Source organism: Tympanuchus pallidicinctus, unplaced genomic scaffold (assembly GCF_026119805.1).
Source record: "Tympanuchus pallidicinctus isolate F22 unplaced genomic scaffold, pur_lepc_1.0 scaffold14, whole genome shotgun sequence".
Classification (NCBI taxonomy): Eukaryota; Metazoa; Chordata; class Aves; order Galliformes; family Phasianidae; genus Tympanuchus; species Tympanuchus pallidicinctus.
The window spans coordinates 10,662,041-10,674,418 of record NW_026294659.1 but is presented as its reverse complement, the minus strand read 5'-3'; the positions used below and the strand labels follow the sequence as shown (position 1 = coordinate 10,674,418).

At 36.3% G+C, this 12,378-nt stretch overlaps 1 protein-coding gene across 1 annotated transcript in view; it reads left to right on the top strand.

Moving 5' to 3' along the window:
* Positions 1–11,570, top strand: part of EFHC2 (EF-hand domain containing 2) — a 60,172-nt gene extending 48,602 nt beyond the window's left edge. The window contains exons 13-15 of the mRNA XM_052674202.1: positions 422–514; positions 8,760–8,865; positions 10,902–11,570. Coding sequence (XP_052530162.1) covers positions 422–514; positions 8,760–8,865; positions 10,902–10,997 — 295 coding nt within the window. The 3' untranslated portion in view covers positions 10,998–11,570. The remainder of the gene's footprint in view (positions 1–421; positions 515–8,759; positions 8,866–10,901) is intronic.
* The last annotated feature ends 808 nt before the right edge of the window (positions 11,571–12,378 follow it).

Sequence of the window (12,378 nt, the reverse complement as noted above, 5' to 3'; positions counted from 1 at the left end):
GAAAGGATAGCCTTTTTTGTTTGCTTTTTATTTTGTTCATTGACTTTTTGCTATAGCTGCTATGCTGAGTATTAAGTGACCTAATAAGATGCCTGTTCCAGGCAAAGCAGTATATTAAATCAAAGAGGAAAATAGGGATTTAACAACAGCAACAACAACGACGTGGGATCACTTGCCCTTTTTGTTCTGTGATATCACAGATAAAGAATAACTGAGAATAATCACTGAGAACCTCAGGGAAGGAATACAAGCTACCATATGCACTTCCAGTTTATCAGCTGTGTAACAGTGAAATTTCATAAACCGCATTTTTATTGTCCTACAATTCCTACACATTTCTCTGTTCACATTGACATTAACTTGAAATAAACCTAGCAAATACCTAGTGCACAACTCTCCCTGTCTATTTCTGTTTGTGTAGATGTGGAGTGTTACCCTATGAGACCTGCAGGACTGTTTGCAAGTCCTTCAAGTTGCCATTGTCTGATGATCTTCTACAAACTATACTGACCATGTAAGTTAAAAGCAGATAGTACGATCTCCATGGGTACGAATCAATCTCAAATATCTACTTAATACTTTCTTATGAGATTGTCATTTCAGTAATCTTAATCATTACATTATGCTGATTTTTTTCCCCCCTATGTATGTGTAGACTTTCCTATTTGCAGAATGATTATAATCAACTACAATGTAACCATCTAAAAAACATCTTTGTTTTTATCTGGCATGGTAGATCATCTGGATTCTGCCAGAATTCTGTGAAATTAGTATTGTGGCAGTCAACTACTGGTGCTTACTGTTATCAGTATGACTTCATTTTGCATTTGTGCCTCTTTCATATATGTAAGGTAAAAACAATCTCATGTAAATGCATTGTGTGAGTTTCAAGAAAAATACCAAGATGAATACAATGTCCTTGATTCATTGACACATTGAATCAATGAAAATCATTCAAGTAGTCTTCAAGCAGTAGTAAATAAAAGTGATTTGTTTCTCTTTTTAATCTCATCTGAAAAATTCATTTTAGTGTAATTGTTAAAAAGGAGTATTGCTGCATTTGGCTATTTTTCCATAGCACATTTAATTATTTTGAAACAAATTGAGTAGGCTGTATTCATGGGAATAAAAATGAAAAGAACTAATATTCAGTGCAGTTGTTTAAAGGCTAGAGTTGAGAGTAACTCATGGTGTTCTGAATACTTGTGTCATGGTGAGTTTGGTTTCCATTGATTTTTACAGCTTTACTGGAAACAGGTAAAATACATGCTCACTGGTCTTTTCTTTCCCTCAAGGGAAGCCACTGACTATTTCGTCTGTGCCTTCCAAGTATGTAAAATGCAGAAGCAGGTCTTGTGACATTTAGATGTTTTCAGGTAGATGTGCTTCTTGATTTGAGGATTAATTTCAAACCTAACATCTAGACTTATGAAATAATGAATACACTCTTGTCAAGCAGAAAGTTGGAATCCATTTTATTATATTTACTTACTGCAACCAAGGCTTCCCACTTCAATCAGTACCAACAAGTTTTCTTTAAGAAGCCTAAGAGATTATTTTCTTCAAAGCGCTTTTCCCCCTAGACCAAAAACTTCCAGAATATTCCCTTCAATAGCCAGATAAACATCTTTGGCAGTTGGTTGGCTGTTCATCACTTCTGACAATTGAATTACAACCGTTAGACATCAGAAACATGCCTGAATTTTAGCACTAATCTAAAACTCAATTTTAGAATTCCCATTAAGCTTTCCAACACAAAAAGTGTCGGAGGACACTACTAAAGTTCTGCTAAAGAACAAGTTCTCATAGATTCACTTTATAAAGGCTGCAATTGAATAGATACAGAGACAAGGGACTGGAGATTTTCCTTTATGTACTAATTCAACACTGACGAAAAACAGACAGGCCTACTAAGCTCCAGAGACGTGTTTATTGTTTGTGAATTTATACTAGGAAAAGCTTTTGTGAGATGAATCTCTTCTCTTAAAGAGTCTTAATGTAGGCAGATAAGAAGAAAAGGCCCAGTACGTTACAATAAAAATAAGAGATAAGCTTAAAAGACAAGGAGGAAGCCTCGATTTCTCCCAAATCTAGACAGGTATTCATGACAGCAGAACTGGGTCTCAGCCTCTGTGGGTTCTTTCTGTAGGGGATATAGGAGAGGGAGTAATTTCAGCCTGTGTTAGAGCTGGATTTCTAAACTACCACCCATTTTCCTGTGAAATGGGCCATGGCCAGCTAGTACGCCAGATTTCTGTATGAGAAAGTTACATAGTGTGAAGCTGGGCCTCAGAAAACTGTAGAGGTAGTATTCCATATGACAGTGTGATGAATAATGCTGATTCTAAATTACAATAGTAGCAATTCTGAAAAATGCCAATTTTTGTGGTAACTACACTGCCAATAAAAAAGAGTGTTGCATTCTTAATATTGTGTGCAGTTGACACTGCCTGATAAGTGTACTGTTTCTGGATTGTTTCAAGAGAGTGTAGAGTCAGGGAAAGATGTTGTGAACTGTATTTCATAGAATTTAATTTCCAGTAACCTAGAAGCTGAAAAGTAGAGTCAGCTGAATAAGATTTAGAGTTTTCTTTTTGTCTTGCTTCTTCTAGTTCTCTTTGAGACTGAAGAATCATGAAACAGATAGGTTTACTGTTAATGCAGACTAGTCTGGCTCCTGGGAAGTACACAATTCAATAGGGGCAAAGTTTGTAAACAATATTCTCTCTTTGTTTTTGGATTGTTTTTGTTGCTGTTGTTGTTTATTTTTTATGAGGATATATGCAATTTTTTTTCACAGATGCTTCTGAAGCAAGTAGCAGTAGTGTTCCTAATGTGTATATCTGAATTTATGAAAGAAGAAAATGGTACAATAAGACTTGTTGGACTGATTCCCACAAAATCAGTATATATAGCTAATGCACTAGCTGGACCCTGTTCAGCTATAAAATGAACCTAGACAATGTGATCAGATAATCATTGAAGACTGAAGCTGTATGTTTATTCAGCTTTTCTCTCTGAGATTGGGTGGCAAAGACTTTCTGTTGGACTTAGTGGTTCCATTCTTTTTTTTTTTTTTTCATTTTAAAAGGTAATACCCTTAAAATATTTATTATTTACATTTGTAAATCACACCACAATGATCTATCACTTATTAAAATCAAGGGATGGAACTAGAAATTGTCATCTAATTTTATGATCACCTCCAGATGACCCAAAACATCATATACTGTACCTGAAGAACATTCAGTTTTCACAAAGCGCAGAGAGAATCAGCATGAAGACTATGAAGATTCAAAAGACCCTTTTAAATTGTCTGTCTGAAGTAAATTTATATTTGCAATTGTTGTGGGATGGTGAAATAGTAGGATTTGGGTACCCAAAATTTCTGTAATTCACAAAATCACAGAGTTTCAGAGATCGGAATGGACATAGAAGGAGACTCCACAGCCTCTCTCAACAAACCTGTAGGTTATTAAAAATATATTTCCTTTCTCCACCAGCCTTGTTTCATGTAGGTCTTCAATTATATGACTATATAAATTATTTAATCACAATTCATTAAGCAATGCAGATGCTACACTCTTGTTTCTACCAGTAAACTGCTTGTTTATTATAAGAACTTCTTTAGGTTTGTGCGAGCATAATTAATGCATAATAAATGAATATTAAGATGTTATAAAATAAACAAGAGAATTAGGCAAAGCAGATTATGATAACAAAAAGAGAATAGATAGAAAGCTTACCCCTATCCTGGGCTCTCTTGTAAAACTCCAGCAGAATGGATCTCCAGAAGAGATCCTTCCCCACCTGTAGTCACTCTTAAATGGAGGTGCAGCCTCCTCACTCTTAGAAGAGGTGCAGCCAGGCTCCACCCCTTCCTGCAGCACAGCTGAATTGCCTTCACCTGTGCTCCCCTGGCTGACTCAGTGCTCGCCTCAGGTGATCAATCAGAGGTTCAGGCCGTGACTCAGCAGTTCCCATACAATTAACAATTATCATTTGTTTAATGAATAAATGTTGTTGTAGTGCTGAAGAAATTAATCTAGATTTTTTTTCTTTAATATTTTAATTTGCTGCAATGTTCAATGTAAGCTAACAGGGACTGGGAATGATGCAGTCCTTCCCCAGAAAGTGTGTGTATACATATATATACATATAAATCTATATCTACATATATATATATGTATATATATATATGTAAATAGGTGTCAGATAACAAAAGAAAAAGATGGTGGGAAAAAGAAACGGATGACATATTTACTTGTCAATGATCTTGTATTAGTTTAGCTAAGCGTATGTCCCTATTTCTAAAATATCTTTTAATTTTGCTTAAAATTGGCTGCATAGTTCTTTTCTCTGCAGTGCTAGACTGAGTCTATTGGACTCTGGAGGAACACTTGTGGATTTTAAGCTGTGGAAGCACAGGTAGTGGGACTTTAATAGGTAAATTAATCTTTAGTTCCTCAGGTAGCAGTGCTACTTGATGCAACTTACAATGAGCCTCCTAGTTGATCACCCTGGTTCTCATGCCACTAACAGACCAAGCCTCTTCTGTCTGCCTGGCATTTCCCTGGTTTGTACAGTATCTTTTTCTTTACCATAATCACCTACCTCTAATAGTTTGTTTACACTTCACCTGCTTCACTTAGAAAGCTAACCAACTGTCTTTTCTTGCTGTGAGATGTGTCCTGGTGGCAGCACCATGATTGGAAATGGTCATGAAATCATTTTCCTGCACTCTGTTTCTGCTTGTTACCTTTAATGCCCAAAACTCACTTGGCTGTTTATTATGAAAAGACTCCAGCATGAATACATGGATCTCTTAAGAGAAATTATTTCTGTTATTTATCATGAAGAACTGACTGTTCAATTTATTGTAGTTCAAGATGAGAATAAATGCATATCCAAGATAGCAGCCTTTCTTAGCTAACACTGATCAGCTGCATCTGTGCTTACTACCTTAAATCTTTTTGTATAAGCTGTTTTTGAAAATTTAGGTGTATATTGTGTTACACAGGGATCATCAAGTAGCTGAAGAATTCCAGCTTTTCTTTTTTTTTTTTAAGCTTAAAACAGCATAATACCTCTTCTCTGCTAGTATCAGATAAAACTACTTGATAAATGCTATTAAAAATAAAAGCATACGAAATCTTTACATGTACATTAGCATTTATTATGAATTTTTGGTTTCAGATTTCTTGATGGGAAAGAAAATATATTCATTAGTAGCCTTTACTCACGAAAGCAGCCTCAGAAATAACCATCATGTAATTTCACTGGATTTTTAACATAGCTGGAGTTTTTCATTATAAATATACTTTTATAAGCAGAAATATGTGATTATTTCTGTGATGTGAAAGAGAGTAGCTAGCAACAGGACAAGAGGGAATGGCCTCATGTTGTGCTAGGGGAGGCTCAGGTTGCATATTTGAAAAAACTTCTCCAAAGAAGTAATGAGGCATTGAAACAGGCTGCTCAGGGAGGTGATGAAGGTGTTCAAGTACCATGTTGATATCGCCCTGAGAGACATAGTTTAGTGGTCATAAATGGATTGTTGGACTAGATGATCTTAGAGGTCTTTTCCAACCTTAATGATTCTATGATTCTGTTCTACGATTGTGTTGTAGGAGAAAAAAAACTCTGCAGACATTGTTGGGGGTGGGGAAATGACTTACACAATCTAAAATCACGTGGATTGTTTAAGTCATAGGGCAAAACCAGAGAGAAACAGATTCAAGAGATCTTTGTTGTATCTTCTTGATAAGACAAATCTAATTTCCTCACTGAAAAGCACTGTCAGTTTCAGTCATATTAATTCCGGCTCTGAAATGTATGGCATCTCTGTCCTAATAATGCAGAACTTGATAACATCTCTTCATTCCATCTGGATGTTCTGTACTGAATTACAAGTATGTGCATTTAGTAGATTGGTGCAATAAGTCACAGTAGTAAAAAGATGTAAAAAGTAGATTATTTCCTCTGGATTAGTCTAGAGTGATATTTGAAGCTGCTTTCTGCAGCTTTTAAAACATGGGACTTAGTCCCATTTCCCATGCCCACCTTAAAACTATAGTTGACTTCATGTGTGTGGTGTTGCTCAGCTTGCTCATGCTGTCAGTTCAAAGGAGTTTTCTCCTTTGTAATGCTTGTTGAAAGCAGAACTGATGTTTTTCCTTAATTTCATTGCATCAACATAAAATAGATGCTGAAGGAACGACACCCCCTCTTTTAAACTTCACTTAAAATTCCTACTTATGCAGCTCTGCATCTTGATAGTAACCTTATATTCTGAATTTTCAGAAGTAGAAGAAGCTTAATAGATACATGCTAGTACATATGATAGTAAAAAAAAAAGTAAAATTAATGGTTGTTCTGAGATTCAAAATCTGTTTGCCACAGTTTCATTTCCAAGAGCTTTTTTGTCTTGTTACTCCCAATACAAAACTCTTTTGTTTCCCCAGTTACCACCTGCAAAAAACCCAACCTAAACCAAACCAAAGCTATAATGGGAGGGTTTCTCCTGGCAATGTTTCAGACTCATCTTTAATGTCAGTAACAGTAGCATTCTTCTCTGTCTTTGCTTTTATCTTCAGTGTAACGCACTGTACTTAACATTTTAGTTTATCACTAGAATCTCTGTTCATGACTTCCAGTATATTTTATATTATCTGCTGACTGTTAAATGAAAGGCATGGGGGGAGGAGAGGAAGAGGATGAGTTGCAGTTTATTTTTGTCACTAGATTTATTTCTCTTCCAGTATTGTTTTCCCAGCTTATGCTGTAAAATCATCCTTCAAGTACCTTCATTCTTTATTTTTACGAGGGCCCTTTCAGTGATTTGGAGAACTGAAGGGTTTTGAGGCCCATGTTTTGTGCAATGCTATTTCTTTAAGAACAAAATAAAATGGTTGTCTAAAGAAATTGTTTCCGGGAGATGACAGTGTGTCATCTTGCTCCTACACATGCAATAATATTTGTCTCACCATGTTACGTGGTAGAATTGTTTAACCTGATGTTTCCACCAAAAATAGGTTATTGAGTCTATCTAGTCAGATATATTTCTCTGTGGACGCTAGCAAAGCACAGATGCTTTCAGAATGTGCTTAGTCTGCCTAAGCCAGATCCCTTTAACATTGAAGTAGTGCTAGGTAAGACAGATGCCATTCACATCCTAATGTAGTATGTATAGGAAGTATAGTAGAGCAGTTAACTTCATTTCTGTACAATCCCTGTGGGCATTCAAGGCTAGGCTGGATGTGGCTCTGGGCAGCCTGGTCTGGTGGTTGGTGACTCTCCACATAGCAGTGGGTTAAAAACTCAGTGATCATTTTGGTCCTTTTCAACCCAGTCTGTTCTATGATTCTATGATTTCAAAAGCAATCTGCGTTTGTAGCATCAATTCTGCAATAAACTTCAGCTTGCAGTACCTTTCAAACATTTGAGTGAACCCACTGAAACAATTGGATTTCTCTATGCATTAAGCACCTAAGTGTTTTGCCAAATTGAGTACTTTTTTTTTCTTTTTTTTTTTTCTGAAGCCACTTTGTACAAATCAATGGCATGGCTTACAGATCTGCTCCTAGTGAGTTTATGTTAACGTGCAGTAGTAACTGTAGAACTTAACTGGTAAGGTTTATATCTCCATGTAACAGATGCTAAATATTACAAATATTTACTTCATGGAAATAAATTATTACCAAATGAAATGAGTTGAAATTTTAAAATCTGGTTATTAAATGGTAGGCTAGAGAGCTGCATGTTTGTTAACTGGAAACTGATTCCAAGGTTTATGCAAAAAGCATTTTTAAGGCATTGCTTGTTTTCAGGAAGTGACTGAGAAACTGTATAAAGCAGGTCACTTGTGTTATAGTACAACTCTCTTGTGTTAAAGAATCACAGAATGTTTTGGGCTGGAAGTGATCTTTAAGATCATCTAGTTCCAACCCACTGCTATAGGCAGGAACACCTCCTGTTAGACCAGATTGCTCAGAGCCCCATCCAGCCTGGGCTTGAGTGCTTCCAGGGAGTTGCCTCAGTGGGCAACCTGTTCCATTATCTGACCACCCTCATAGTAAATTTCTTTCTAATATCTACTGTAAGTCTGCCCTCTTCCAGTTTAAAGCTAGGGTCTCACAGGAGCAGAGTAGAGAGGCAGAATCACCTCTCTCAGCCTGCTGGTCACACTTCTCTTGATGCAACCCAGGCTATAGTTGGCCTTCTGGGCTGCAAGCACACAATGCCAACTCATCTTGAGTTCTTATCAACAGACCCCCCCCAAATCCTTCTCTTCAGGGCTGCTTTCAAACCATTCTCCACCCAGCCTGTATTTTCCAATATCCACTCTATTTGGACATGTTTTCCAATGTATATTTCTAGCTGTTTCTTTTCTCTACAAAAAAATTATACACTGACTTTCCCAAATCTATTTTTCACCAACTGTGAGATCCCAGTGTTGGAAGAAGTTGAGCAATGGTTAAAAAGTAAAACAAAATTACTTAGAATCTAATGAACCTTAAAAAAATTGTATGAGAGACATTGATGTGCACTAAGTAAATGGAATGTAATGTGTGATATAGAAGTTATGCAGGATTTTTCTGTTCTCTCACCAGTGTTTGGTTGTAAAGGACTGAAAAGCAATTATCCAGCAAGTAGTGCATTAGTATGATGTAGATAACATTAGTATGATGTAGATAACATTATATACTTGTTAAAATTTTCATTTAATCATGAGGCATCTTATGGATAATCCTACTTAGGTTTGAAGATGACCATAAGCAAGTGGACTATAAAAAGTTTGTGGATGCAGTGAACTGGAGAGAGAATCAAATCCCTGCTTTCCAGACAATAAAGCTTCCTCCTCAGGTAAAACCGTTATATTTGAGCAAAAGAAAAGTTAAAACTCAGCACATGAGACACTTGTGTAGTTTGGGCAAGTGTAATGTGAGTACCTCATCCAACAAAGACTACAACAGTTTTCAATTTTTCATATTTGGCCTGTTTTCATTTTGGTGTCTTCATGTAATATATTTTTCTTTCCAGGCTTAGAATTAACCAAATTCAGTTCAAATTAATTCTGTTTAGAATTAACCAAAAAGAGTTACAAAGGGAGGACAAAGCCTGTAACACAGTCTTGCCTACAGCGTGCCACATCTCTGTGATGTTTTTCTGGAAGAAAAAAAAAAGAGTGGGGAAACAAGTGTAGTTGTCCTTGAACAATAGGTGTGAATACCACTCCACCCACAAGTATTGTTGCAACATGTCAAATGCTCTGTTTGTCTTCTGGGATAGCCAGGAAATTCTTTAAACTCCACTGTCACCACAGAAAATAGCTATATATATTTTTTTTATAACTCTGTTTAAACTTGTATGTAACAGCACATCGCTGGTAGGCATAGGCAGAATCAGTATTGAAGAATCAACTTTGTATATCTCTACCAGCCTGCTACTTAGGGTAAATAAATATGTGGCATCAACAAACTGCAGAAATTAATCTGATCTTGCCATCTTGTGCTGAATGGAACATTTTAAAATAGATGGTACATAAGGCAATTATACTGATTTTTTTTTTTTTTTTTTTAATCTTGTAACAGATAAATATGAAGCCCTTCTGCCAAAATGTAGTTTTTCTATTCTGGCCTAGCCCATGTGTTGCTACACTTGTACAGAATGTGTTTGATTTTATTCAGACCACTTAGTAACACAGCATTCCCTTACATTTCAGTTCAACAGTGACATATTTTAAATCAGTGTTCCTCACATACTATGCTATTAACTTGGCTTCTCTCTCTTCCTTGGCTTACAAGCTCTTCTTTCTATAGCATCCCAAACTCTATATTGTCTAACCAGGGCCCTGCAATGCTGCTTTACTCTGCCTTCCGTAGTGGTCTATTTTTCACTTTCTGATTGGGAAGTATTTTTCTTTCTTGAAGAGAAAAAAAGTACTTCCATGTGTTTTCTATAGCAATCCTGTGCCTATGGAGTAGGTTGTATTCCGTGGGTATGTTTTTTTTTCCACAGAATAATTATGTTTTTAAGCTATTTTGATATTTAAATAGTGCTCGCTTTCAGGAGAGTCTGCCAGGGTAGGGGGACTCAAGGGCCTTGGTACTGTGCTAATGAAAGAAAGTCAGAGCCTGTGCCGGGAGGATTTTTGCCTTGGAGGTGGTGCTAAGCTTCATAAAAAATCGAGACTAAAATAAGCAGACACATAGATACACTTTCTGTTTAATATGTTTGACTGTTTTTTCCTCACAGCTGTATGGCTTATCTAGCCATTGAGCAAGACTTGCTTTCCGGCAGGTGAGGGAAAGAGAGGGCTCCTATGGGGTGAAGCTGGCGTGCAAGCAGTGGTGGTACTACGTATATTTTAATGAGGAGGTAATAAAGCAGATCAGGAAAAGATCAGTGAAAGAAAGGATTTGAGTCTTGTTAAATTTTTCAGCTTTGGAATCCGTTAGACACTCTTTTCATTACTTACTTTGGATTAACATTGATATCTTCAGGTTATAATGTCTGTATTTCACAGATGGATTTTAGCAGCAGTGTTGTGGTTTTTTTCTTCATTTTTCTTTGGTGTGGTTTTTAGTATTGAATCGTAGATGACTTGTAAGGTTTTCAAATATAAGTGTCTTAACGAAGAACAGATAGCATTACTTAATTTGAAATATCCGCAGAAGGCTGAATGACAGAAAACACATATTTAATAAAATATTCTGCAAGATTGTTAAAAATGTTCATGTAATAATGTTTTAAGAGGATGTGCTATGTAAAGGTCCACATGTTCACAGAATATTTGTATGAAGAAGTGAAGCAGCACATGCAATCTTAGTTGGCCAGCTTTTAGTTATTGCTGTTTCCAACATTATATTCTAAGATACTCTCTGTGTTACTAATTGCAGAATGAAGATGACTGGAACAGACAGCCACCATTCCTTCCCGTGAAAAGAATCAAATACTTGCCTCTCCTGGATGACCTGTTTGGCAAAGAAGAATGATCCAAACTGTGAAAGTCACTGTTTTTGGATTAGTGTTTCTGCTCCAACACTTACTTAGATATTGAAGACCTGTCAGGTTAAACAAAAACAAGACAGATGCAGGTTTTATTACATTTCTTACTTAAGCATATGTACGTACTTTGTGGTTTTTTAACTCCTAAATCAACAGTACTCTTTAATGCTTATGTGAGCACAATTAAAACTATAATCAGATGGTCAGATGGAGAATGTACAAGCAGCAGCAATTGCTTGAGTCAAATACAGCAAAATCGGACTGACCTTACTTTGTTCTGCTAACAGAGGAGGTTGTTGGATGACCTCTTGTAATATTAAGTCAGATAGAATTGGCTCAGTAAGATAATTCTCTTCACAATTCGTCTGTTGCTTTTTATCTTCTGTCTGTTTTTTTTGCTATACCCATATAGTAATACTTAAGTGCTGTGTGTGTCTAAGTTTGTTATTTTACAGAGGAAGTAGTTGCAAGATTTTAGAACAATGTCAGTTTGCTCTGGTATGGGTGATAATTATAACTTTGTAACATAGAAGCAAACTTCTTGCAGGCCATGTACAAAAGCTATCAACTCTTGGTTTTTGTTTTAGATGCAACTCAGATTGGTAAGTGCTCAGTTTTACTCAGGTGAGGCATGAATGAAGAAAAGGTATTCTGGTTCCATCTTAGTGAACTTCTTTCTTATTGTGGCACAGAACTTGTCCTTTGAAAATTGATACCTTTCTCTTTGTTCAAAATGGTGGTAACTAAGTGGAGCTCCTGTTAGCCTTTTTGTATTTTTAAGCTTGTGTCAGCTCAAAGCTACGGTTAGATCTCAGTTTAATGTATGAGTTTGTGAGAAAAGGAATTACTTCTATTTAAAGGATGCAAGAGCTGTGGTGAAGGGAGGAGCTGACTCATCCACAGTGACTCTATGGTGAAGGGATTTGGTGTGAGTCTGCTGCTGAGAAGCTCACACTGTCAGTAGACTGAGAACCCTGTGCATTCTGTAATCCAAAATTGCAATTTGATGAGAAAGCTTGATGCAAAAGGATGAGAATTAAGCATTTTAAAATTCCCAGACTGAGAGAAAAACAGTAGTTCAAAGAATAATTTGAGTTTTTTTAAACTTATTGAAGTACTCAAAATTGTAGACAAGACTATGTACTACGTTGTATTCCAAAAGAAGAAAATAGTTTCTTACATGACAAGAAAATTATCTCATTGTGGGGATTGTGTCAGGAGCCAAAACAGTAACAGATTGCACTTGGAACCGTTTGATAAAAGCTGAAGCTTTTTAAACATGGCAGCAAAACTGGGTTTGGCACTTTAAATGAATACAGTTGCCCTCATAACTTTTTAATGTGCCCAGTCTTCATCAGGATATCTTTC